General features: G+C 49.0%; 8 protein-coding genes and 1 non-coding gene across 9 annotated transcripts; 7 read left to right on the top strand and 2 right to left on the bottom strand.

The window, feature by feature from the left end:
* Positions 1-227: 227 nt before the first annotated feature.
* On the bottom strand, positions 228-782 carry J7337_001676 (uncharacterized protein; the record flags this gene model as incomplete). The annotated part of the gene is made up of 1 exon (XM_044819412.1): positions 228-782. One exon carries the CDS (start codon positions 780-782, stop codon positions 228-230), a length of 555 nt encoding a protein of 184 aa, XP_044687114.1.
* Positions 783-1,960: 1,178 nt separating this feature from the next.
* J7337_001675 (uncharacterized protein) lies at positions 1,961-3,920 on the top strand (the record flags this gene model as incomplete). The annotated part of the gene is made up of 6 exons (XM_044819411.1): positions 1,961-2,051; positions 2,111-2,251; positions 2,412-2,471; positions 2,529-2,684; positions 2,932-3,732; positions 3,862-3,920. The coding sequence occupies 6 exons, from the start codon at positions 1,961-1,963 to the stop codon at positions 3,918-3,920; spliced, it is 1,308 nt and encodes a 435-aa protein (XP_044687113.1).
* A 489-nt stretch (positions 3,921-4,409) lies between these two features.
* J7337_001674 (uncharacterized protein) lies at positions 4,410-6,587 on the top strand (the record flags this gene model as incomplete). The annotated part of the gene is made up of 2 exons (XM_044819410.1): positions 4,410-4,955; positions 5,073-6,587. 2 exons carry the CDS (start codon positions 4,410-4,412, stop codon positions 6,585-6,587), a joined length of 2,061 nt encoding a protein of 686 aa, XP_044687112.1.
* Positions 6,588-7,063: 476 nt separating this feature from the next.
* J7337_001673 (uncharacterized protein) lies at positions 7,064-9,555 on the top strand (the record flags this gene model as incomplete). Its single annotated transcript, XM_044819409.1, has 2 exons — positions 7,064-9,010; positions 9,067-9,555. The coding sequence occupies 2 exons, from the start codon at positions 7,064-7,066 to the stop codon at positions 9,553-9,555; spliced, it is 2,436 nt and encodes an 811-aa protein (XP_044687111.1).
* Positions 9,556-14,379: 4,824 nt separating this feature from the next.
* J7337_001672 (uncharacterized protein) lies at positions 14,380-15,941 on the top strand (the record flags this gene model as incomplete). Its single annotated transcript, XM_044819408.1, has 5 exons — positions 14,380-14,482; positions 14,542-14,595; positions 14,734-14,796; positions 14,898-15,125; positions 15,325-15,941. The coding sequence occupies 5 exons, from the start codon at positions 14,380-14,382 to the stop codon at positions 15,939-15,941; spliced, it is 1,065 nt and encodes a 354-aa protein (XP_044687110.1).
* Positions 15,942-17,464: 1,523 nt separating this feature from the next.
* Positions 17,465-18,464, top strand: J7337_001671 (uncharacterized protein; the record flags this gene model as incomplete). Its single annotated transcript, XM_044819407.1, has 2 exons — positions 17,465-17,713; positions 17,763-18,464. The coding sequence occupies 2 exons, from the start codon at positions 17,465-17,467 to the stop codon at positions 18,462-18,464; spliced, it is 951 nt and encodes a 316-aa protein (XP_044687109.1).
* A 100-nt stretch (positions 18,465-18,564) lies between these two features.
* Positions 18,565-18,647, top strand: J7337_001670. The gene has a single exon. It is a non-coding gene; the product is annotated as a tRNA-Lys (tRNA).
* A 773-nt stretch (positions 18,648-19,420) lies between these two features.
* J7337_001669 (uncharacterized protein) lies at positions 19,421-21,579 on the top strand (the record flags this gene model as incomplete). The annotated part of the gene is made up of 4 exons (XM_044819406.1): positions 19,421-19,583; positions 19,637-20,340; positions 20,406-20,804; positions 20,860-21,579. The coding sequence occupies 4 exons, from the start codon at positions 19,421-19,423 to the stop codon at positions 21,577-21,579; spliced, it is 1,986 nt and encodes a 661-aa protein (XP_044687108.1).
* Positions 21,580-21,993: 414 nt separating this feature from the next.
* On the bottom strand, positions 21,994-24,161 carry J7337_001668 (uncharacterized protein; the record flags this gene model as incomplete). The annotated part of the gene is made up of 3 exons (XM_044819405.1): positions 21,994-22,782; positions 22,834-23,235; positions 23,283-24,161. 3 exons carry the CDS (start codon positions 24,159-24,161, stop codon positions 21,994-21,996), a joined length of 2,070 nt encoding a protein of 689 aa, XP_044687107.1.
* Between the last annotated feature and the right edge of the window lie 1,034 nt (positions 24,162-25,195).

Raw genomic sequence — 25,195 nt, 5'->3', positions numbered from 1 at the left:
CAAGACACGCTCGCGGTGCTAGCCAGTGGGTGAGCGCCGTGTTCAGGCATTGAAAATGTTGGTTCTTTGTCCATCATTGTCCAGGGCTCCCAAGAGTCTTTACCCCGCGAGCTGCTAAGGCCTTGTCGACGAGTGGATGAAAAGGCAGGCGATAGAGATTCTCGCAGAAGGTGATGTTGAGGAGAGAAGTTTAGATGACGTGTAAGTTCTTTCAAAAGGTTTTGGTATCAAACGTGGATGTTGCTTGCGTGATGGAATGCTGCCAACACTGTTCGCCGAACTTCACCTCTCGTGAACTCGATATCAATATCGCCCACTTTCCTCGACTTCACCTCGTGCTCAGTAGCCCAGATAAAGCGCTGATGCTCATCCGGGGATATCTTCACTGCTTGGTTGTTCGTATCTACGCGAACCATAAAGTCGAACTGGCAGACCCTTTTCCCGTCGTCAAGAGTGAAGAAATGGGGTTTGTCGACAGGGCCACCGATCCATTTCGCATCGAGACCTGCTTCTTCATGCAGCTCACGTGCGGCAGCACTCAAGATGCTCTTATCGCAGTCATCGCAAGCACCACCTGGAGGCTCCCACTTGCCGGCATCGTCGTCGGTTTCAGCGCGCTGTAAAAGGAGAATACGATGCTCCGAGGTGGCTGTTGCGTCCAAGACGAGGGAACTGGATGCGACGTATCCAAAAGAGACTTCTGGGCGGGAAGTGAGGTAGGCTTGTTTGGAGATGGTGAAGTCTGCCACTGACGAATCAGGCTCGTAATTGAGGTAACCCATGTCAAACGATTGATGGATGATCAGTCGGGAATAAATGAACCTGTACCTGGATTTTTGGGGGGAAGGGCTTAATCTCCGGTGAGTCTGGTCGGTTATTAGCAGCGACCCCAGCCACTTGAGTGAAGCAACAATGCCCGGATCTGGTCTCAGCATCTGTTGGCCAATCACTTCAAAGCTTTATTCTTAGTTTGTACCTCTGACGCAAGTCGGAATGAAGGACACATGAATGCTACTTTCTTACATGCCGTTGTGTGTATTTATACTCCCTCTCAACTCGGCGACAATAATGGCGCTCAGGGTTTCAGCCGAATTAATGGTGATTTCTGGACGCACGCGGAGATGAAGTGTATTTGTAGTCATGTGCCTCAAGCTGTTGAAGGTTCAATTAAAGATGCATGCCTTTCACGTGAGGCAGTAGTGCTCTAAGATGGTCAGCGAACGCTCAGCCTACTTTAGAGTGCTAAGTGACCTTGAGGTGAACTAAGGAGTATGCATAAAACCTCGTTCCTGATTATCAAGTACGTAGAGTACATTGATCGTCAAAATCGTGCATAGCCTCAGCATCTTCCGGTGACAACAGATCCGTGAAATGAACACGAGACGCTGTACTGGATGAAATGCCGCTAAGACACGCTATCGACATATGGCGTTCGCACTTTTGGATCAGAAGGGTCTCACAGCCTCAAATCAGTAGTGTGTGTATTTCAGCTGACAGTACTGTACCAATCATACACATATAGTTAAGTATGTACCAATCTCCAAGTAGAGACGTGGCCCCCAAATATCTACCACAGTTTATATAGCAGCCCCCAAGAGGCTTTCCCACCTATGTCATACTTATTGACTGGACAGGCAGAAGTGCATTTCAACTGTGTTGGTGGACTTCTAATAAGGCTGTCGGACTTGAGCTTGGGCAGAGGGAGCCCGTTATGACTTGCACCGCCATCAACATTGTAAAATAAACTGAGAGAGTGGCGAAAAGGGGGATGTCTTCTACAGCCTGATCTAAGTTTCGGTTTATTTAAACCGTACTTTATCTGCATGCGGTCCGGCTTTTCTATTGTAATCAGTATCTCAACCCCATTGTCTTCCTGCCACTTGTTCAATACACTCTATTTGTTTCATAAGCAACAGCCGTTAAACTCTCATTTATACCAAACTATATCTGTTCCTTTATAATGGCGATTCACTCCCATCTTCTTGGACAACAGGCCCGCCAGCGAAAGGAGAAACAAAGCTCGCCCAAACTTCTATTCGTTGCGTTTGATGGTATGGAAATTGTCTCAACAAAGGCTCCCAAAAGCATAATAATGACTAACTCTGAACAGGGACGTGGCATGGCAGCGTCAAAAGCTCAAAGGAGACAGTAGTATCCAGCCTGCCCGATCTCATCTCCAAGAACGAGCACATTCGGAAGATTCGGGTCAACGGAGTAGGCACTGATGGTTTGACAGACAAGATTCTTGGAGGTATGTTTTAATTCCATGTTGCCTCTTGCTCTTTCATATTCTTATTGACTTGTTGGAGGTCTTGGTGGTTGGGGTACGCGTCGGAATGTCATCACCGCCTATAGTAAGCTTCCTAGATTGAGCCTTCGATTATTCCATGGGAAAAGCTTACAGCATCTAGGGAATATCGCCGACGATTACAACAAGGGTGATAGGATCATCTTCTGTGGCTACTCTCGAGGTAAGTGCGGATTTTCTTTTTATCTGTTCTTAGATGATGGCTAATAATCAAATTTAGGTGCATGGGCTGCTCGCTATCTAGCGATGATAATTGGCTGCTTAGGCCTGGTTCGCGATGGCGACACGGAGTTCTTCAAGCGCTTGTATGACGTGTGTAAGAAAGACCCGTATCTTGCCGAAGCTAATAAGGATGAGCTTCGACACAATTACCGCTGTAAGTATTAAAGTCATTCTGTTGATAACAATTGTTAACAAGTAGAAGTCTGGGATGACATACAAATCGACGGCTTGTGTTGTTTTGATACAGTTGGTTCGCTGGGTATCCCACTATTTGGTATTGCAAAGCCACTATCCTATCTTCACCGAAGTAAGTATAAAACCAAGGTCATAGACCATGTTCCAAATAGTAAGTACTCACATAGTCTGACTTGATGCGGAATAGTAGCTGATGCTTGATACAGATGTGAAATATTCCTTCCATGCCCTGGCCCTGCACGAAACCAGAAGTCCTTATAGTCCAACTTACATGTGTGGACACAACGTCCACCAGGTTTTCTTCCTAGGCGATCATGGTAACATGGGTAAGCTTGGACAACAGGAAGGCCTTGTACATGCCCCTCTCGCTTGGATGGTTCAACAACTATCTTCCCACCTCGGTGTTTCATTCGATGAAGATAAACTCAGAAGACGCTTCCCAAGCTGCACTACTGAAGGCCAGAATGAGAGGATCTCTCAACTACATACCCACGACACCACCCACGAAGCCATGATGAAACATGCCTGGTGCTGCCCGAGTGGATCTATCCCTGGGGCTGGAGTCGGCAGGCTAGTTATCATGGGTAGAAAAGATCGGAACCCAGGAATGGTTCTCAACTCCTGTGATGCCGATTGCACTGACTTTAGCACGGAGGAATCCATTCAGAATGAAACTGCTTCGGCTCACGCTCAGATACATATCGGCGCTCGTGGAAGACAAGAATGTGGCTTTACCGATGCGGTGCCTGGGTATCTTGGTGTTCAGCCTATGGATCCAAACCAGGTGTTTTTCTGGAAGAGAAGAGCGGCAGGGGAGCAGGAAGTTGTGGCTGCGGATGTCATTCAGGAGGCAAAGGTTGGGTTTCTGGAAGCGAGGCTCTTGGGACTTCCTGTGGCGGCAGCTAGTCACCCAGAATGCTGTGGTCTGAACCAGATACGAGAAGAGGAGATTGATGCTGAAGTCTCAGTTGAGAATGAAGAGATACGAGACTCGAAGTTGAAGCAAGGTACACGGGTCAGGGTTAAGAACTGGGTTGAAAGACGGTTAGGTGTTGGCTTAATACGTCTAGCTGTGATGCTGTGACATCATGGTCCTATTGTTATAAAGTAGCTTGGTATTAGTGATTCTGATATAGCTAGCAGAATACTGTTCAAGATCTACGATTACTCGACCAGTGTTCGCGCTGAAGCATGAATTGTTAGAATATCCAAGCCAACGGAGCCCATAATGAATAATAAACAAATTGCAATATACAATAAACCATTTCTTTATTTATCTAAGGTAGTCAGAGTTCATAACGGCCCGGCAAACTACCCTGAGGCTGAGCGGTCACCATGGTAACGATGGTTACCATCTTAACATAAGCTGGAGGAAGTAATGGTAACGTCATGTACACAGCTACTTCTGATAGATATCAAGGGCTTCACAGTGTATAATTATAAGTCATGAATTTATACCAATGACTTCCAATATAATTCCCAAAGGTTCAGATATACTGCAGATCTAGAGTTTCTGTCGCCATGCCAATCCAAGGTCAACAGGGGGGCCAATCACATCTTACGCTTTTAACTTCATCCGATTCCATTATTTGCTTTTGCAATCAAGCCCCTTAAAAGCACGGCGTCATCTCGTTTCTTGACTTTCCAAACACCAAACAGACCAAGTATGTCAAAATCTCAAGCCATGCCTGAAGATAGTGTCGAACAGCCGGAAGCCAAATTACCTACTTGCAATATCTGCAACAAGTCCTTTCCCCACAAGAATTCGCTTCGACAACATCTTGAACAGGCCAAGCATGCCTTCACATCGGATCCTGGCGAAGAAGTGGCAAAGCGACTCAGATGCACAATGTGTACTCGGTCTTTCAATAAAGAGTATTGGCTGCGGAAGCATATGTGGACCAAGCATGTCTCGAAGGTTCCGGCTTCTGTTAAACCCGCTGAAGACGCAAAGCCAAGCCCCTCATCACAAAACCCAGCTGTGGACAGTGATGTCCCTATCCAACAAGAGGATCTGAAGCAGGAGGATCAAGATCAAGATTCTGTGCCGACTGTTTTTAGCTGTCCTGTTTGCAGCAAGACCTTCAATGGACAATTCGGACTTGACCAACATACGGAAGCAAATCATAATTCGAAGCCACAGGAAGGAAGGATTAATTGCAAATTGTGCAGAAAATCTTTCGTTGATGGCAGTGCACTTCAGCAACATCACAGAGACACGCATAATCAAGTATGCACGTATTGCAAGAAAGTCTTTCCTACCAAAACTGCACTTGAAGAGCATAAACGCCGCAGCGGGCATACAAACAGAACGACAGAGCCTGCAGGGATACAAAGCATGAGACAGAAAGAAAAGACCTCTAAACCTTCGCCACAACGATTCAAGTGCGATTTCTGCAATTCGATCTTTCACCATTTCGATCTACTTGAACAGCATGTTATACGCCATAATCTTTGGTCGGACGATGGGCCTGTTGTTATATACAAGTGCGACTTTTGCCCGAAGACGTTTTACTCCTATGATGAGCTTGATGAGCATATGAGAACCACTTATCGTTTTAATTCACCTAATTCATGGGATAGCGATGGGCAGACTGATGAGGAGGAAGACTACGAGGAGGACTACGAGGATAGCGAGGAGAGCGAGGAGGAGAGCGATGGAGAGGACTACGATGAGAGCAATGAGAATGAAGCTGGGGAAAGCGACGAGGAGAATAATGAGGAGAGTGACGAGGAGAACGATGAAGAGAGCAATGAGGGCAACGAGGAGAGCGACAAAGAATCCGTCCCGGATCTCGTTGAAACAACAGGCAAGACATCCGGGGAGAAGCTCGCTGCAGAACTTCCTCCACCGCCATTCAAGTGCCAGGATTGTGACGAGGCGTTTTACTACACTGCTGCGCTTGGAGAACATCAGGAAATGTTCGCTCATGGCCCTATGGCAACAAGAGAGAAGAAACCGGAGCCGGTTGCAGAACCCCCTGCACACGAATTCAAGTGCAGGGACTGCGACGAGGCTTTTCATCATTTCATTATGCTACTTGAACATCAAGAGAAGGCCGGGCATGGTCCTTTGATGAAGTCAGTCGAGAAGCCAGTCGAGAAGCCAGCCGAAAAGCCAACGATAGAGGACAAGGCAGGAGATGCCAGCGTTTCAGTATACAAATGCACCGACTGTGGCTGGCTATATCGCGAGGTCAACTCGTTCCAGACCCATTTGGCCTGGAATCATGGGCGTCGTTCCACATACCCCAATAAACATCTCACAAAAGTGAGCCCCCAAGAGGCCGATGCTCCCGCCAAGAAAGTCACGTCAGGATTCAGATGCAAGCCATGCAACGAACCTTTCCGTAACCAGTATCTACTTGCAACGCACTGGAGGAAAACGCACGAGGACGCCTGGTGGGCATTATTCGACAAGTACAACATCTCGGATGAATCCATCTCGTACTCGGACTTCCAGAACTTTGATGATTACAATGAAGACGACATGCTGGATGACCTCAGGCAGATAAACTCGTGGTCTTCCAAGAAGGAGAACATGGTCCCCTGCATCACCTGCTGGAAGAAGTTCAGAACCAGTTCCCAGATGGTGGAACACGTGGAGATGCGCGAATGCCACTCTTATATTGCTGCTCACTCTATCAAATGGGCTGTTCACAGGAGTGATCAGAGCGTGGTATCGGGTTGCTACTCTGATGGCAAGTTCCAGTGCCCCGATTGTGAAGCCCGCTTTGACCGCTTGAGTAGCTTGCTTCGTCATGCGGAGAGAAACGAGTGCCATGCTGATGTTGCTCAGGGCCCGATCAAGGCTTTTATGAAAGAGATGAAGTGGCGTATGATAGAGGGCGAACTCATTTAAGCTGGTGTTTGGACTTTTGTGTTCGATTTTCCGAGGGTACTACGGCTGTTTTCATTTGCAATAGGCTCTTTTCTTTCCCATTAAATTCTTTTAATCTAATAGGCGTTTTTCTGTCCAAACCAATGTCGGCGTAAGAGCAAACCTTGAGTTTCCATGCATCATATAGCCACAGGCGGGACGAAAGTAGGAACAAAGTAGTTGATTGTTTTCTTGTTGTCAGTCTCAGATTCGGTCTGCATGCTTCGTTTGGGTTCCATCTGATATTATTTACAACGGTTGCTCCGTTGAAACGGTATACGTTAGATGGTGGCGCCGATTGGCCAATCACACTGCACGCTTTATTCTTGATCCGCTTCCATTTCGTTGCTTTTGCAACCCCTTTTCATGTCGTTGTCCACTGCATCTTTCTCCAATTCTCTAAACATAACCTGCCAGTCTCTTCTCCTTCGATGATTCTCCGCCTGTGATTATAAAAGATGGCCGCTGATAATCCTGCAGAGGCCTCAGCTGCAAAGCCTGAGGCCAAGCCAGTCAATTGTAATATCTGCAACAAGTCGTTTCCCCACAAAGGCTCACTTAGGCGTCATCGGCAGAGCAAACATCCTGTCAAGAAAGAAGAAGTAGACGCGTCTGAGCCAGGACAAGATACAGAAGCAGCCAGCACCTTTGATTGCGAACTTTGCAAGCAGTCATTTCCGCGTCAATCCTCATTGACACAGCATCAGCGGAGCAAACATGGCCCCCGGAAGCCTGAAGCCTCTGATACTGCCACACAAACACTAACTCAAGCTGCGAAGACTCAGCCAGAAGCAGCTACTTCTGCCAAACCAGAAGGCGACAAGAGCCGGGAAAGTAAGGCCATATGTTTAATTTGCAACACGTCTTTCAGTCATCGAGGTGCCTTGCACCAGCACAAGAGAACCAAGCATCGTACTGTGAAAACGGATGCCGATACTCCCGCCAAAGAAGAGGACAAGACTCCAGATGTCGAAGAAAAAACAATTGACTGTGATATTTGCGACAAGTCGTTCAACAGTCGAAACTCACTCCGAAGGCATCTAAAGAGCAAGCACACCTCAGACAAGAAAGGCAAGGGTCCAGCAAAGAATTCAGCGAAAGATGGCAATGCAGCTGGCTCCTCCAAGCAAGTGCACACGACGCTGAAGGAGAGACATATTGCTGGATCTCAGAAGTTCAAGTGCCTATGTTGCAGTGAGAACTTTCCTTCTGAGGATGCGCTTATGAAGCATCAGGCAGAGCAGCGTCTCAAAGCCATGAGAAAGGTGATGGAGAATATGGCCCTGGTCGCCTCCGGTATGAGAGTATCAAATGGGCAAGATGGCTCGGATGAGGAGAGTGAAGCGCCAGAGCTTGTCGAAGAGACCGCCGCAGAAGAGAAGAAAGCCACAAACATGCATCAATGCACCCTTTGCGACAAGAGCTTCCGTTTCAAATCTGCTCTCGTGCAGCATGGACTCATCAAGCATGCAGTGGCAGACGACACTGTTGCAGAGAGTTCAGGTCAAGGAGCAAACGCAACTGCTGGAGGCAAGAAAGCAGGAGACGTTGACGAGGATGAGGGGGATAAACCCTATTGCCAGACGTGTCAAAAGACATTCCGCCACACTAAGGGACTGGCAGATCATAGACTCAACAAACATGGCATCGTCGATCCCGAACCATCCTCAGACTCAAAGCAAGGCGTGCCTGAAAATCCAACTTTCAGATGCAGACCTTGTAACAAGACCTTCCGTCTTGCGTCTGCACTTCGTCAGCATCAGCGAGACAGCCATCCCGAGATGCACAGACCGAGATATTCAGAGGATGAAATAATGAGACAACTACTGCGAATGGCAGTCCCACCGTTTGGGGATGACGATGATGATTATGAGGACGAGGATTATGAAGACGACGATGATTCTTTCTCGTACCCTAGCCACAGAGGACACCCGTTCGACTTCCCGGCTGGTATTCAACCTGGAGATATATACGACTCAGACGATCTGGACTATGGCTATCCTGGTTTCTCTGATGACGATGACGACGAAGATGATTCCGACATCGACATGGAGATTGAACAAGGCCCGCCAACGCTCTGCGCACACTGCAACGAGACTTTTCCGCAGATGTTACTGGTGGCACATCAATGGCATGTCCACGGTATCAGTCACCCAGCTGTCGTCGATGTTCAAGCCAAAATCGCAAAGGACGAATCCTACGGCCCCAAGCGCCCCGTCTGCACGAGTTATCCTGACGCGAAGCGATTCCCCTTCTTCTTTGAAATCAAGTATTTCCTAAGGGATTGCCAATTCAGCTGTGGGCAGTCTTTCGAAACTGGCACCGAACGCATGAACCATGAGGTGGAGGCTCATAATCGTTGCATCACATGCGAGGCGTACTTCCAAACCCGGCCCGCGCTCGAAGTAAGTAACCCTTTGTACCCATGCCTTATTACAGTATTGACTCAAAACGCTTTTAGAATCATCAGGCCAAATCCAAAGTCGTCGATACCGTCGTCAGAGATTTCGACCACTGGCTTGAGTTCGCCGTCCCCGCACAAGTACACCACGAGAAGCAGAAAGCAAAAGCAGCTGGTAATCCTAATCCCAGCAAAAACATCGGCTGCATCACCTGTGAACGCAAGTTCAACAAAGCATCCACGATGATGAAACATGTCGAGAATGGGAGATGTATCCCTGGCGTGAATGAGATGGATATATTTGTCCTCGGACAGAAATTCGCCGAAGTTGGAGCTCCCTGTACCAGGTTAGGAGGCTTCTTTTGCCCGATCTGTGACAGATCTTATATGGTGTTGAGTGAGCTTATTCAACATGCGGAGGGAGATGAGTGTAGTTTGAAGGTTCTGAATGGGCCGTTGCAGGAGTTGATTTCTTTGCTGATGATGGAGTTTATGGATATGATTATGGGATTGGGTGCTGGGCCTGGAATACCAGGGTTGGAAGTATAAGATTATCTTTTGATATATACGCTGGTTTGTCGATTTCTCTCGGGTGGTGCAAGCTTGATCATATACGCTGTGACCGCGCATTTGCTGGTATCCCGAGTTTGAAGACGTGACAGACCGTTCGACTTGAAAACCCCTTGGTAGATTGCGATAAGCTCGGTCGAGGGCAGCTACCTGATCTCCAGTCTGGCGTGGACTAGGCACATCTCAACCGCAAGATACAAGATATATAATGGTCCGTGAGTGGACGTTGGACATGAAAGCTACTTCTGAGATCTCAGACCTAGACTGCGAGGAGACATACAGCTCCGCTCTCGGGATCCGAGTAAGATTTACACAGAAGATCAGAAACCTACTAACAGTAGCTATGCCTTCTTCATAGCATAGACTGACAAAGGAATGGAACGTCAGACCATAGGGTAGGCTTGTTAAACCGGCTGGCATATTAATATCTGACCTGGGTCTTGGCATCTCCTGAACAGTAGTCGTGGAGGTGAGCTGGTCAACCTGAATACTGATGGGCCTCATCGAAAGCAGAAAAACGCACGATTTATACCTTTGCTATATGAATAAAGATTATATGGGCTGCTGGAACACACGGACGACCGATTAATGACAGTAACCACGATGCATGCATACTTGCGGCACGGTAACCCATGGAGAACAACGCATTTGGTCCGGGAAATGACATTTGCTGACGAATGAAACAACATCGAACGGTGATGTTTTGTGCACCTTGGGAACGAGTCTTGAAACGTACCCAAGACATTGAAACGTGAATGGTAAGTACAGTTGCAACTCGCAGAAACGTCGGGTGACGAGAATGCATGATGGGTGCTGACGAGTCCGACATGCGGTCGAATCAACCAATAACCGAGGGGCAGCAGTCTGGGGAAGCTCGCCTTTTGGGACGCTTACCCGAAGATGACAAAGGTTCGATAGTCAATTGCCAAAGTTGGGCAGGCAGACCCATATAGTTTTCGCATATTGGCTGGCTGAAAGTGTCTCGTGTGGCGTAGAGATGGAAATGGAAATGGTGCCGCCGTACAGAGCGACCTCTGTGGGTTACATAACGACGCCCGGTGTCGTCACAAGGCAGACTCTCGCGTTGGACCGACTTTACATGCCTTGTGCGTCACCATGTAACAGCCGTTAGCTGCTGCTGCATAACCGGAAGGCTTATCAAGTGACAGGCCAGTCAATCTGAAGCATGTTCTGGAAGACTGTGACGACCTGCCCGCAATGACAGGTGGACTTCCCTTGGTGGTGGACCCTTTTGGCCAAGTCTGTCCACCCATCTGGGGCTGTCCATTTAGATCCCTGTCGCCCAAAGTGCTGACTGGAATATCGTCAGCAGCTGAACGAAGAACAGACGTATCGCAAAGATGACATGCTTGACGAAACATCCAGGCATCTTCTGGTCATCTTCGCTAAAGCACGGGCATCTCAACCGATGGCAGGGAGGATCACAAGCCAAAATTAAGATAGTCGGCTCCAGATCTCATCTCAGGGGATGCCTCACTCCAGGTCTCAGATAACAGAGCCTAATCATCGTCAATGGAATCTTGGGGACCATCCCGAAATGTTCGGGCCCAATACCGGACCCCAAGTGCCGCTTGGTGTGCCGGATTGTCTACGGGCGCCGATCTTGATGATGGCACACGAAAGAAAACAGAGGCACAATTCCATGGTCCATTTTCCAGGCGGAATAAGAGCGTCAGAGGTTCAGCGCCCAACGACCGGCAGGGTATCATCAGAATCGAACCATGTTGATATGCGCCGTGACCGGGTGGTGGAGGGGATTCTGAGTGGAGGTCCGTCTTTCGCTGACAGCTTTCCAATCGCGAGAATCGACAACGGCCCGAACGCCGCAATTAATTTGAGAAGCAATCCTCCATTCCAACTTGTGACACAGTGCTCACTGCTTGAGACCTTCTGAATGTTCTGGCCAGTCTCGTTTATGTTTCGTGTGTAAGCTGAAGCGAATGCAAGATATTCATACGCAATTGAAACATGGTGCAGCGCCATGTTTCTTGTCACAGGTATTGCGGTCCATCGCAAAGATATGCGTGATATCTTGCTGCGACTGTCCACGTCCGTTGGTTACCCAAGCTTCATGCATGCTATCTAATGTTCAGCCGACGTCAAGTTGCCGACAACCATGTCACATCGGGTACACTCGCAGGGACGACTGTAACCCATGAACCGTAAGTTTGTAACCCAAACAATCCGTCCCTCAGACACAGTTGCTGCGAATTGCAGATGTCAAGTCTCAAGACCTGCAAACTTGGAGGTGTGATTCAGGTGACTTTGGCTGGCGGTAATCCACAGCTCGAACCCATGGAATGAATCGGCGTCTAACTCTAAGAACACCCCGCTTAAACCCCCAGCACTGGTCAAGTCAAGACCGCAATCCCGGGAAAAGGGGTACGCTCAAATAAAGGTAATTTGCGTATCCACAATATCAAGATGATGGCTTGCTCGTTTGGAGATGTAAAAGACAATACCTCCGATTGATGTTGACTTTGAAGAAAGGGGAAGGAGAACGTGCCAAGATGTGGAAACACGCGCTTTGATTGCAGAGGATACTGTAAGTGGGCTTTGGCAAGCTGTTGCGGTGCAAGATCCATTGTTGATATTGCGTTAATGCGATTCATGTTTGGATATATCTGTACTGGTTATTGCCGATCCAAAACGTATCTGCGTTCTCTGCCAGTATAATCCACTGTTTTACCTGGAGCGCCAAGTTTACAGGATGAGGTGCATCCCTAAGCGACCCGTCTTGGTTCATCTCCCATGCAAGTTTGCGCTGTTGTACCTGAACCGTGCTTCACGAGAGAGGTTTGTCATGTCTGTGTGCTTTTGATACACGCATGGAGCAGGCAAAGACCCTGGGCATCCCAGAAGATCGCGAAGCACTGGAGCGCTCGAAGCCTGCGGATGGCGCGATGAGTTTCGGCCGAGGTTTAGTGAGAGGCCGGGATAAACCTGCCCGGGGAAGGGTGCTGGATCAGTGTCGTTATCTTGGGGTCCAGTGATTTTCCACTAGGGCCATAGTGCAATTGGATTGAGTTGTTGCAGATTCCGGTAGAAGCAGATCAATGAGGCACTCTGTTTGAAGTTGATGATAACCTCTTGTTTCGATATCAGTGAATTCGCACAGTGTTTCTGTCTCCCCAGCTGCACTGGCAACCCACCCGTCGTGGACATCATCTGCTGGCATCGTGGAGCGTGGAGTTGCGTTGCTGGCAAAAGGGCCAAGAAACGAGAAATGGCACCCCCCACACGTCGTCATTTCACACTCCGTTATTAGCCCCGTTATCGAATCAAAAGAGGATTGGGCTCGGCGCCTGGGCGTTCAACGGACAACGGGCGACGAGCTCTAGCCTCTACTATGCCAGGGGATGTTGAAGACCGGTACTGCGCTGTAATGTAGTTTCTTTATTACCAGGTAAAATAAGTGCAATGGTAGGAGAAACATCAGCATAGAAAGGAGAAAAGAGGTGTCAGCTTTGCTTTTGTCGGAATAATCGATCCGGTCACAGAATGCATGTCTCGTTTATACCCCGACATTGCAAAAAATCCCATGGATCGAGTGTTCTTTCGTGCTGGCAGGTAGGTTCAGGTACCTTACTGCACCGTGACGGGATTGCCTATACCTCAGGTTCTGCCAAACGAGGTACAAGCAGTTCATGTACTCCGCCTTTTAGCCTGGTCGGGCTGTCATACAATGAACCGCTATGATTTGCATGCCGTAAAACAGCCGATACTTTGGTCCAAGTACTTGATTTACCCGCACCTCAGGCCTCAACTGACTGCACTGGCAACTGGCAACTGGCAACTGGCACCTGCCAACTACGAGCCCCCAAAAGTCACTCTCCGGCCTGTGCCCACTACGAAATGGCCTTGTTCCTTCCTGTCCAGTGAGTTTCCACTGTTCACTCCCCACGGCACGACGCTACTTCCTGATTTGATTGATTGATGGGCAAGAGAAGCCAGGCTAGGCTTGCTCCTTCTCCTTTCCCGCTCGCTCGGCCCTGGTTTTTTTCTCCCCCCATTCAATTCTAACCCAACCTATCCCATCACGCCCTGTCCAAGTCGACGAGTCGTTCATCATCTTAAACCACCACCACCTTTTTCCCTTTCCCTTCTCTCCCTCTTACCTTTACGGTACCTCTTCCTATTTCTTCCTCCGCCTCGATTTTCCCGTCTGCCTTGCAGCGGCTTTCGTCTCGATAAGCGTTCTTCCGGTCCGTCGTGTTCAACTCGTCTCTCGTCTCGTCACCGACTTCTTGCGATTTTTTTTTTTAATTCTTCGCACTTTTGCTCCGTCCCTCCGAGACCCTCGCGTGGTTTATTCCCGAGAATACGGCCCGTGGCGAGTAAACGTAAACCTTGCCTTGCGCTCACTTTCTCAACGAAGCGGCAAAAGGTCACCGACGAAGCTTAATCATATTCTTATCTCTCTTGGGTGAGTCGAGACCTCGACGCACAGGATTACGGTCGATTTGTCAACGTGTTGCGACGAGGGGCCCCGGAGCGTTAGGTGGTGCTTTTTGATGGATCCATGTCTTAGCTGGCCGACGGTGCGCATCTTGACGTCGGCCACGGCGGCAAATTTCCTCATCACCTTGCGTATCGTCCTTGTTTCTGGCACCGCTCTTGCATTGCGCTGCACATCGCCGTCGCATTTTGTCGTCAACATCCCGCAACAACACCAAACTAACCAGACATTCTACCAATAGACCCTCATCCGAGATTTGAAAGAGCCCGAGCCGAATCGTCCACGTCCCGGTTTTCCCCACTCAACCCCGAGAACATTGCAACATGTCCTACTACGACAACCCTCAGGCCCAGTGGTCGTCTTCTACTCCCAGCACCCAGCAGAACAACTGGGAGCACCAGGGTTCGACTACTCCGGTCCGCGCAGGTACGCCAGATCCACGATCGACCGATACGGAATTGTAATTAACGCATTGATTTGTACAGGCGCCAGCGGCCCCCAGCCCCAGGATGACTACGCCTTCTCGTATCAATTCGATGGTATGTGATGCAATACGCCCAGAGATTTTGTCGACTTCGATTGTCCTTAAAGTCAGTGTCGACGGCACGACTTGGCCGGCATATTCGAAGCCCAAACAATCTCGACTCTACGAATGAAACAAACTGACCCAATTATAGAGGTCGATCGAGCATACGAGAACTTGCAAAAGTCTGGCAAGGGCTATGGAATGGGTGGTCGCCGTGAGTTTTCTATCCTGCGCTACTAAGCCTGCCATTCCGACATGAACGGATGAATTGGTCTGGTTGAGTGTACCATCAAACATACTGACAAGATCATGCAGACTCCCGTGGTTCCCATCACACCCCCGGCCCCCGCCCGCACTCGGTAAACAACTTTGATGACGCCCGTGGCCAGGGACCCAATCTGCAAAACTTCTACGCAAACCAGCGTCATCAACCTTCACGAGGCTCCAACGAGGCAGAGCAGGTCATGCAGGCTAAGAGACGGATGGCAGCTCAGCGGGAGCGAGAGCTTCGAAACCTGCACACAGAGCAGCAATATCAGCGAAGTAGGCCTCCCTCTACTGTGTAGCACATTCAACTATGACAAAGAAACAAGATGGCATATAGAGAAAAATAATGTGGTCATGGGCGACCGAAAATGTCGTTGCCCAGACGCCGCTCGTGTTTCTTCCCTCCCAATTTTGAGCAGCATCTATGTAATATCGTCGAGTTTGTTGAGCATGGGCTAACAGCTTTTCTACGTAGCCGTCCTTTCCGAGGTGCCTCTGCCGCCCAACAAGCACATGTCCGAGGAGGAGACGCGAGAGTTGATTGCCCGTCAACGAAGTGCCCTCTATGGCGAGGGTCCTTTTGCAGACAAGGCAGGATACGTGGATGAGACTGGTAATGTCCGCACTGGTGCCCCTGTCCCTAGCGGACCCTCCAGCATCCGTGGACACTCCCCTCTTGCCTATGACAGCGTAGGCCGTGCTCCCCCTACTGGCGAGGCTGGCACTCCCGTCTCTGGTGATGCCCACGGTCCTCCCACCGAGCCCAACTCGCGACCTCACAGCACAGTCAGCCCACAGGCTGCTGGACCCACAAACAAGGTCTTTGACAATGCTGTGGGTAACCAGAGCCGTACAAGTACATCCAGCCCAACTGGCGGCTCTCCCTCTCGGGATCTGAATGCTGGTTCCAAGCCCAACCAGGCTGGTGCCTCTGTGGCTCCCATTGGAACTCGTCCTTCTGGTACACCCACAACTTCTGCTTCATCGAAGCGATCCACCACTCCTCTTGCCTCCCCCGGTGGCTGGGGACGTGGCAATGGCGTTTGGGGTCAGTCGTCCGGTCTCGGTGCTCCTGCTAGTGTCTGGGGTTAGAGAGGTCCGCTCACCAAGGATTAGGAGTCGCAACAAGGCGCAGGATTTAAAGTTGCATTTGGGACGGCGCAGAGGTAACGTGCATTGCGGTCGGTATCTTTGGCGAGTACAGTCTTTGGTAACTCACATCTCGAGTTGAAGATGGTGCGAACATTGCAGGGCATTCGGATCTGGCGAGAGCCAACTGATACTCCAAGGTCACAGGTGTTGAAGGGACGGCATCGACTAGGGAGTTGACATTGTTTTTCTGTTTTATTTCGGCAGGAGGTTACGAATTGGTGAACTGGGAGTTGCATTCGAACATTTTACTGGGGCGTCGCGATATCGTCTCGTTTATACTTTGAGGGCAGGAAAAACGGTGCCGGGTATGAAGGAACGGGCAGGATGGTTACAGTCTCGGACTCGGAATCGAGATGTTTCGGAGTCTTTGGCCTTGACGAAATTGTCGGTCTGGCTCACCGTGGGAGCGGCAACTATATACCCAACAGGGCGGTTCTTACGGCGTTCACTCTGTTTACGACGACCGATCAGCCTGCGAAATCGACTACGGCATGTGTTAGCATCAACTGCGTAGCGCGTTCGGAGTACCTTTCACGATGGAGGCATTTGAGTTGTCGGCGCGCATACCATGGTAATGGATTGGAAGGGCTTGTTTATGCTCACGAATCGGCGAGCGAAAAGGAATGTGTTTTATATACGGCGAAAAGCACTATAAAAAGACAAAAAAAAGAGAAGACAAAAATGGCATCTCAAGGGGTTCAAGGTGGATCAAGGTTAGGGTCAGTTATCTTTCATGTCTCTCGTTTGTACTGGTTTGGGGCGAGGTTTCGGTTTGGGACAGGTTAATAGGAAACGGTTCTATAAGGGTTGTTTTCGCAAGGGAAAGGAGAAATTGTTTTCTGACTTTGAGATTTTGCTTAGGCTGGGGTAGGCAGGGTTGATAGTAATTGCGAGAAGGATCGGGGATAAAGGTAATGCAAGTTTATTACGGAGTTGATTTGTTGGACGAGTAAATGTGCCTTGTGAGACATGTATGCTGTGCGAGGTGGCGGTCGAGACACGAGATGGGAGCAGGCCAGACTCACTTTAAGTGCTGATGCCAAACTGTGACAGCACTTTATCGAGGTGATAAAAATAAACAATCAGATTAACTAGGAAACCCTATCTTGTGTTAATTAAACTAATTAAAGGTAGCATATTGTATTGTGTGAATGATGAGGAGAATTGCATATGCGCGTCATGGGAATGTCCGGAGCCCCCACCCGAAGACCGTGTCCGAACGGTCTTCTCCCCGCCTAAACCCTCAATCGGGGCCCCGAGTGGAGGCACCGGTGAGCATCTCATATGCATCTTGCAGGCAAGCTGCAGATGTAGTTGGTGAGGGGAGGGGAATGGATGACGGTTACACTACGTGACGCGATTCTTTTGTTTATCTTTTTCCGTGTAGGTACATATAGCTCATGGCTCGCGCTTCTTATTTACTCTGTTCAACTGTATATTGTGTTGTTGCAAACACCGACAAAATGCCGTCCTTTGACGAAAAGAAAGCTTACGTTGAGCAAGAAGAAACATTCTTCGATGATGGGCGGGAGATTGAGCTTCTGCATTACATCTATGGTCGGTCAGACATTGATGAGCTTCGAGGTTCGCCGGAGCGTGTTCTTCAAGCCATTGATGAGTTTGGACGCACGAAGAAGTATCTCATGAACGTGGGCGAGGACAAGGGCAAGATTGTGACAGATCTCATCGCTGAGGTGAAGCCCAAAGTCATGGTACATCAATTGATCTCTCCTCTTGTGAAGAACATACTGATTGGTATAGGTTGAACTCGGAGGCTACGTCGGCTACTCAACCCTCCTCTTCGCCAACGCCGTCCGCAAGTCCGGAGGAACACACTACTTCTCCCTCGAGCGAAACCCCGAATTCGCCGCCGTGATAACATCCCTTCTCGACCTCTCCGGCCTGCGCGACATCGCTCGCGTCATCGTCGGTCCCAGCGACGCAGGCCTCGCCCGCCTGCACGCCAACGGGACAATCTCCAAGATCGACCTCATGTTCCTCGACCACTACAAGCCCGCGTACACGAGCGATCTCAAACTCTGCGAACGCTTGGGGCTCGTGGGACCGGGGAGTGTACTTGCGGCCGATAACGTCATCAAGCCGGGAAATCCACCGTACTTGGCGTATGTGAGGAGTAGTGTTGCGGAGAAGAGGGCGGCGAAGGGGGGAAATGAGAAGGAGGAGTTTGCGGATAGAACGGCGAAACAGTATTTGAAGAGGGAGGGCGAGGAGAAGATTAATGAGGAGGAGGGGGATCCGAATCTGGTGTATGAGAGTAAGTTGGTTCATAGCTTTGAGCCAACTGGTGTTCCTGTGGGTACCCGCATCTTACCACCGTCATTACCCTCGCTGACGAACAATCGCAGGACGCTGTTGAGATTACGAGATGTACCCGTCGCGAAGATTAGAAGTCTTTCCCTCGGTACCGATCAATTGACTCCTATGGCATTAGATGGCCCTTGAACTCTAAAGTGACTGCCCCTCAACACCAAAAAAACATCACGAACCCCACCGCACTCACAAGCGGCCGGGTCTCCACAGCCGCTCATCCCAAAAGAGCCACGCCCGGTTAGCTCAATCAGTAGAGCGTGAGACTCTTGTGCGTACGCGGTCTCATGGTTTTGGGCTTGAACGCCGCATCGGACTGTCTCCATGTTTTGATTGCGAGCATTTGGGAGGCTTTCTCTTTTGGGGTCTCGTGATGCTGCTCTTGTTGGTTCACGCATGTTGAGTAACCGTACGCACGTCTTAATCTAAAATTTCTCTTTTGTTCTAGGCATCATCCCCTCCGCTCGTTGGCATCAGTTGTCAGCGTTTGTCCATTCACTGTTCCCCAATGAGTACATTACGTGGTTGGTGCTGTGATGGATGAGCAGTGCCAGCGCGAGTGCCCGCATCAACAACGAACGGGAAGCTTTACAATTTTTTCTGGACTTGTCTCTCTTCTTTTCTTGTTTCCTCCCAATCATTTTAACCTTTTCTCACCTCACTTCGGTCGCACGGCTTCTTGTACCCCAGGCAGCTGTGAATAAGGTTACTGATTCAGTTATTACGAAAGTATATTGTTCAGCTCTAAATCAAGACATGTATGTTTGGCAAGGCTTTGCATGTTTTGAATTTCAGAATATGAGTTTAATTGTATATTAACTTAATATGTCTGACAACATGCCATAAGCTTCAACTTTCACTCCAAACGCAAGGGCAATATAGTCATTTCCCCCACTGTTGCCTCATATCTTGCTTTCGAAATGAGAACGTAGAAATTCTAAGGGCCCACTCCAAAGCCATATAAATAGGTGCCGCAATCCTTTTTTATTCTTGACATATTCCAACCCTACCACATATCATTCTTTTCTCAAAGAGATAGCTGACGACATCATCTCTACCCACCTAGCCAAACAAATCGAAAGGTCGTGAAAATGGATCCCTTTGAGATAAACGATGACTTGGTCTCGGACCGGGAGTTTAACGAGTTGCTGGCGGACGCGCTTGATCTATCTGGTGAAAACAAAGAACCGCAAGTCCTGCCGAGATGCTGCCTATGTTGCTTCAAGTTTGAGCCATATGACTTTATCGCCGTTTGTAAGTACCCCTGTCAAATCATCTGTCCCAAAACCCCTACTAACTCGCGACAGTCAACCCCAGAAATCTTCGCTTGCTCAGTCTCTGGGAAGGCGAGTACAAGGAGCCAGAGCGCATTGACCCGACTGACTGGAAATCTGCGGAAACTCGTCCCCTTGAGAAAGGTTACCACTCAGAATGCGTGGACCTGGTTGCAAAAGGTCTCCCCTCTGCTGACTCCATTCATCGCACAATCGAGGGCCGTATCGGTTACGGAATCGGCTACAGTAAACTTCTTCCATCCATGGAAGCAGCACGCGTACATCGATTGCAGAAGAGGTTTGGTCAAGATCTCATGGCTATTGTCGCATATCGTATTCCCCTCGAGATCTGTGAGAATATTGGCCGCTACTCTTTGAGCGGATATGCGACGAACCTCATCAACGACGTCTGGTCAAATAAAGACTTTGCGGGACCTCAGCATGCATCCCTACGGGTGACCGACTCAAGTTCCATCTGGGCACAGCACGTTGAATTTGAGGGTCTCCAGTACATCAAGTCTCTCTCTACCGCTCGTAGAAGCGAGAGCGACACGAAGCTCTTCGAGGCTACCCCCGGCATCGTTGTCAGCGTCTACTTCGCTGAAGACTGTTTGGGTATCCGTCAAGTTTTGATCACTCGAGATGACCATACTCCTTCACTGAATCAAGATGAAGGCTTGAGATGGGTTATCAACCGCCGAAAACCTCTTCCATTCAGCTTTAAATACAAAACAGATGTAGGTCACTTTTTCATTCCCGACAAATGCCGGTTGTACTCCTGTACTGACTAATTGCTTCTTAGGGTCTGAAGCTGCGTGACTTGGCCATCACCAAAAGTGAAGATGCAGAGGCCAACTACCGACAGAGGCGCTGGGCTGCTCTGCCTAATGACCTGAACATTCACCAGCTCGCTCCGCCTCGCCCAAGGTGTAACTTTGAGGTGTCAAATGAGCCGATCCGCGCAGTTGACTGGAATCTACCTGGATGCCGTGGTTATTCCGTTCTCATGGATGACTACTCTATTTGCGACATCATCTCCCACTACACGGAAGTGTCATCTTCACGGTTGGTGGATGTGAGTAACGGACATAAAGGTGATTGGTTCTACATACCCATTGATCGAGGCGAGCGAATCGCGGAGCTTTGGCTTCGAATTGAAGATCGCGGCAATAAATGGAATCGAAACTGCAAGTGTCTTGTTGTAAGTTACCATGATACCCTCAATGCTAGGTATAAAGACACTTATACTATTCTAGATGCGTACGAATAAAGGTCGGAGCTTTGTTCTCGGTCTTCAAAGTGGAGAGGCTAGCAAGTTCACCTATCAGCCGCTCACTACATTGTCGCTGACCGATCCATCTCGAATGCTATGTTGCAAGACCAAAAGGTCAGGTTTCTGGCTGGGCTTTGAACAAGCAACGACTTGGGACGAGCACGCCACCGGCATTACATTTCCGAATTCTCCACCTCCTTGTCAATTCAAAGAGCTCCTTTCATGGAATGCTGAGCTCCGGGATGTCAGGGCAGTTGCTGTAGGCCGAAATTGGAGAAACTCTAAGGATGCGGGAATTGTCGGCATGCTCCTTACATACGCCGATGGTCATCAACGATCTCTCGGGCAGATCCGTCTTGATTACATGGAGCCGCCTCTCATCGTTTCTTCGGGAAAGATCTGGCTTGGTAGTGACAAGTCAGAAAATGAACCTCTCCCTGAGGGCTTCTGGCCGCGGACAAACAGGATCAAGTGGGTTGAGGTGGATAAGCCTGTACATGATAAGAACCGGGAGTACTTGGAACTACCGCTTACAGGTTCCCTTGAATGGCACAGCCACTCGATCGGGGAATATTACCGTCACTCAGTGTGTCATCATGAGAGCAGCGAACTACAAAATGAGATGGATCAGGTGCTAGCCCGTGAGGCTGAGTCTGGAGGACGTGCTCTAGTTGTTGTCAAAACGTTCTCTGTCGCTGTTTGAACCCCAGCGGCTCTCCTTTGTCATTTCATGATCAAATCCTTTCCCTTGGCGTACCGCGCTGGAACTGGATGTGTGGAATGGGGCGTAGCTAATGTTTCATAGGCTTTTCTAAGGACCATTTCGACTCAAAAGACCAGTAGTTGTTTAATGATCTGGTAATCTGTCGTGAAAAACAAACGTAAGAATCATTTCCCGGAGAGTGCAAACATGAGGTAGTTTCGGATACTAGGAATGGGAGGATATCTTCGCACGTTGGGCATGGTTAGGAATGTTATGATCACATTTCTGTGGGCATAGTAACCACAACTCTTTTGGGGTATGATACGAACTTGTCATTGTACGCAGCGTTACCATTATTATTCTTACTAAACAAGTATGACTACAAAACTTCCAGAGACTTGTCTTCATAACATATTAGTGCCACTGCCTTCTTTCAAACTCCCAATTCTCCATTGACCTCACGCCTTTTCCAACGAGTACTGATAATGGTTTCACTACATGGCCCGGACGCGGCATACCAGGGGCAGCTTCTTGCGACAGTACCTCCAGAACTTCCTCCACGGGCTCACTGTCATCTCGGTGAGACAGATGGCACTGATGATGACTGGAGTACCAGTCGAGACGCCCTCGCATAGGAATCTTGATACATTGTCCGTGCGAATCCTTCGCATCTGGTTCCTCGAACGTGACCAAGTCGACACCAGATCCATCCTCCTTTTCATCAGCGCGCCAGCTGATTTCATCTTTCTCAGAACAGACAATCCACATGGTGTCAGAGGTGACCTCAATTGGTGTAAGCAGATGGTCTAGACGTACTTGGCCAACGCATCGTTTGCGGCCATCCTCGTAGGTAAGCAAAAGCCCAAGGATCGCATCAGGGCTGTAATGGCGCCAGGACCTACACGGAGTGACAGTTCGGACCCCTTCAAGTTCTGCAGAAGAGTACTGGTATTTGCAGTTGTCAGGAAGTAGCTCAAGCGCTTTGTCCTGACTACCAGCAAGGTCGAGCTCCGCGAAGGTAGATGCACCTTCAAACCTCATCCACGAACCGATGTCTTCCCAGTTCGCGAAGTACATGCGACAGGGATGTTTCTGTGGCATAGTCCCGACAAGGTCATACTTGGCATGTGTATTGTATCCAGAAGGCTGTCGATACTTTAGCTGGGGTCCGAGGGTCAGCAGGCGGCCGTTGCTCGTTCGAAGCTAAGAGGCTATTGTCAGTAAAAAGTCAACATGCTTTGGCCTACTACTCACTATCAGGGTTGCCACAGGGCTAGCACGTGTGTTGAGGCGCTTGACGCCATAGCGACGGATCCAAACCTCTGAGATTCGCTCACCAGAGTCGACAGGGAAATACACCCAAGAGAATTGGTACTGCTTGGGTGTTGCGAAGTCGTAAGAATTCTTCTCACCGTCTTTGTGAGGAATAATTTTCATGATGGTGTTATCTCTTACATAGAATGAGTAACCAGTAATACCGGGCTGATTCCAATCGATAGCCGAGATGATATCTCCATCGAGCCACGAAGAACAAGGAATTGGGGGCTCGGGTATAGGGTCCATGGTTGTTGGAAGGACTGACCAGCGTAACTCATCGGGATACTTGGGGCAGCCTTTCGCATACTTGTAAGCCGCTAGGTCCCGAAGCTTGATCCCCTTTTCTTGGTCAGCAGTGCTTATCTTTGCCATTGTGATATTCTTACATCAAATATTGCCTTGAGATAGAACGGCATCTCACTAGGCGTGAACAATGTCCACCACCTTCCTGTCTCTTCTTTGACCGAAGGTATATCGTTATCCGAGGTTGCGATAATCTCTGTAACTCCGTGGTAACTATGCGCAATGAATATGTTCACATTGCGGCCAGGGTCTGGCTCTGGTAAGATCTGAGACTCATCACCACCAAGAGAATGGTAAGAGAGGGACCTGACATAGCGAATCCCTTCAAACTCGACATACTGAGCCCAAAGAGAGCTGCCGTCTATGGCGACGGAGATACGACCTGGCTTCGGTCGATCCTGTCTGAGCCATAGGTCACGAACGACCTGAACAGCGCGTTCTTTGAGACAGTATTGAGCGATGATGTCGCACGCTACATGTGGCAGAGAGTAGTTGATAGTCTGCGCGAGATTTCGAGAAAAGCTCCTCTTGAGCCAGTTCAGACGTCGTGCTTTGAATGAAGGGGGAGGATGCCGTCCTTCTTCCCAGGGTTCGAGGATGGTGGCATCGTAGATGCCAGGATCGAGTCGCTGGCCGGACAGCAAGCATTGGGACAGATCAACGCATTCTGCATGAAAGGTGTGTTGGGCATCGGCAATGCTCCACCAGGATTCTGGCTTCGGGTAGGTAGTCGTCCATGGTTCACACTTTTGTTTGACTGTAAACAGGGTCAGAAGTGAACCATAGTTATGGAAAGGGAAAGGAAGCTTACAAACGACAACGCTGTCATCAACACAGAAGTCAAACCGGCAGAGACCACACGACGGAGACAAGCCGCTGTTTTCTTTGTGATACGCAGTATCCGGGTCATCACTCCCGGAACTGGAGTCGATAAAATCGTGGTCTTCAAACTCAAGATCCATGGTGTCTGTGATGTCTGGTCCTAAGTTCACCAAGAGTGTTTGACAGTGAATCACTGCTATATGATGTAGCTTACCTTGGGGAAGGAACAGTCCATGAGCAGACTTTGGGAAGCACAGAACGCGGTTTCATCGAAAGGACTGGGAGGGATCTTTGTTAGAAGGCACTGTCCAGTTAACCCCTGAGCCATCTCTCCCAAGATGCCAATATAGATTCGATCAGTCCATGGACGTCTTGAAAGCCTGAAAGTCGAAATCAAAAGCATTTATCTTTCCTCCGGCAACTGGATGAGCCTCAGGGAGCAAGAAGACACTCCTTAATATAGAGTGTCAAAGCAAACGCAGCAAAATGTATCCTCAACTCATACTAAGTTACCCAAGTCCTTTTGTAGTTGAGGATCAAGATCTTGAGTTTTCTTTCCTCTCCTAGATAAAGTACTACTGAGTAGTCTTTGTATCACTGTTTGGGCTGACTTTTGATAGCTGAACGACAGTTGAACGATTAAGCGACTGTGAATGCTAGTGTCGACAGAGCGATATCCAACAGTAAACACAATCTGCCACATAAACAATATTTTGTCTATTTATTCTGAACTATCATCAGTTATCTTCCGTCTTCTTAAGCCAAGCCAGCCACACTCAATTCCACCTTCTTTGACATCGACTCTTTGAGCTTGGTATCCCATGTCAACTTACCCTCACGGAGCAACCTAAGACTTGGAAAGAGGTGCCATGACAAACTTGCTAAAGAATGACCGAAACTGGGGTTAAACTGCCCAAGTTCTTTTTGCAGCTTAGGTAAACCAATCACCGGACGTAAAGACCTTCGCAATGGATGAATGCTGACTCGGATACTTAGAGTGACGACTTGAAGAGCCTTCCACCACCGTCTAGTCTTTGTAGGTTTAGATGCACAGATTTTACTTACGCGATGGTAGACCCTCATCATATATTTATTCTATTCTTGCAAGTACTCGATGCACTAAAATTATAGCCCTTTTTTATGGCCTTTAAAGCTGAATGCTCATTGCCCCTGA

Source organism: Fusarium musae, chromosome 1 (assembly GCF_019915245.1).
Source record: "Fusarium musae strain F31 chromosome 1, whole genome shotgun sequence".
NCBI lineage: Eukaryota > Fungi > Ascomycota > Sordariomycetes > Hypocreales > Nectriaceae > Fusarium > Fusarium musae.
The sequence above is the reverse complement of the archived record's forward strand: the minus strand, read 5'-3'. Positions and strand labels throughout refer to the sequence as shown.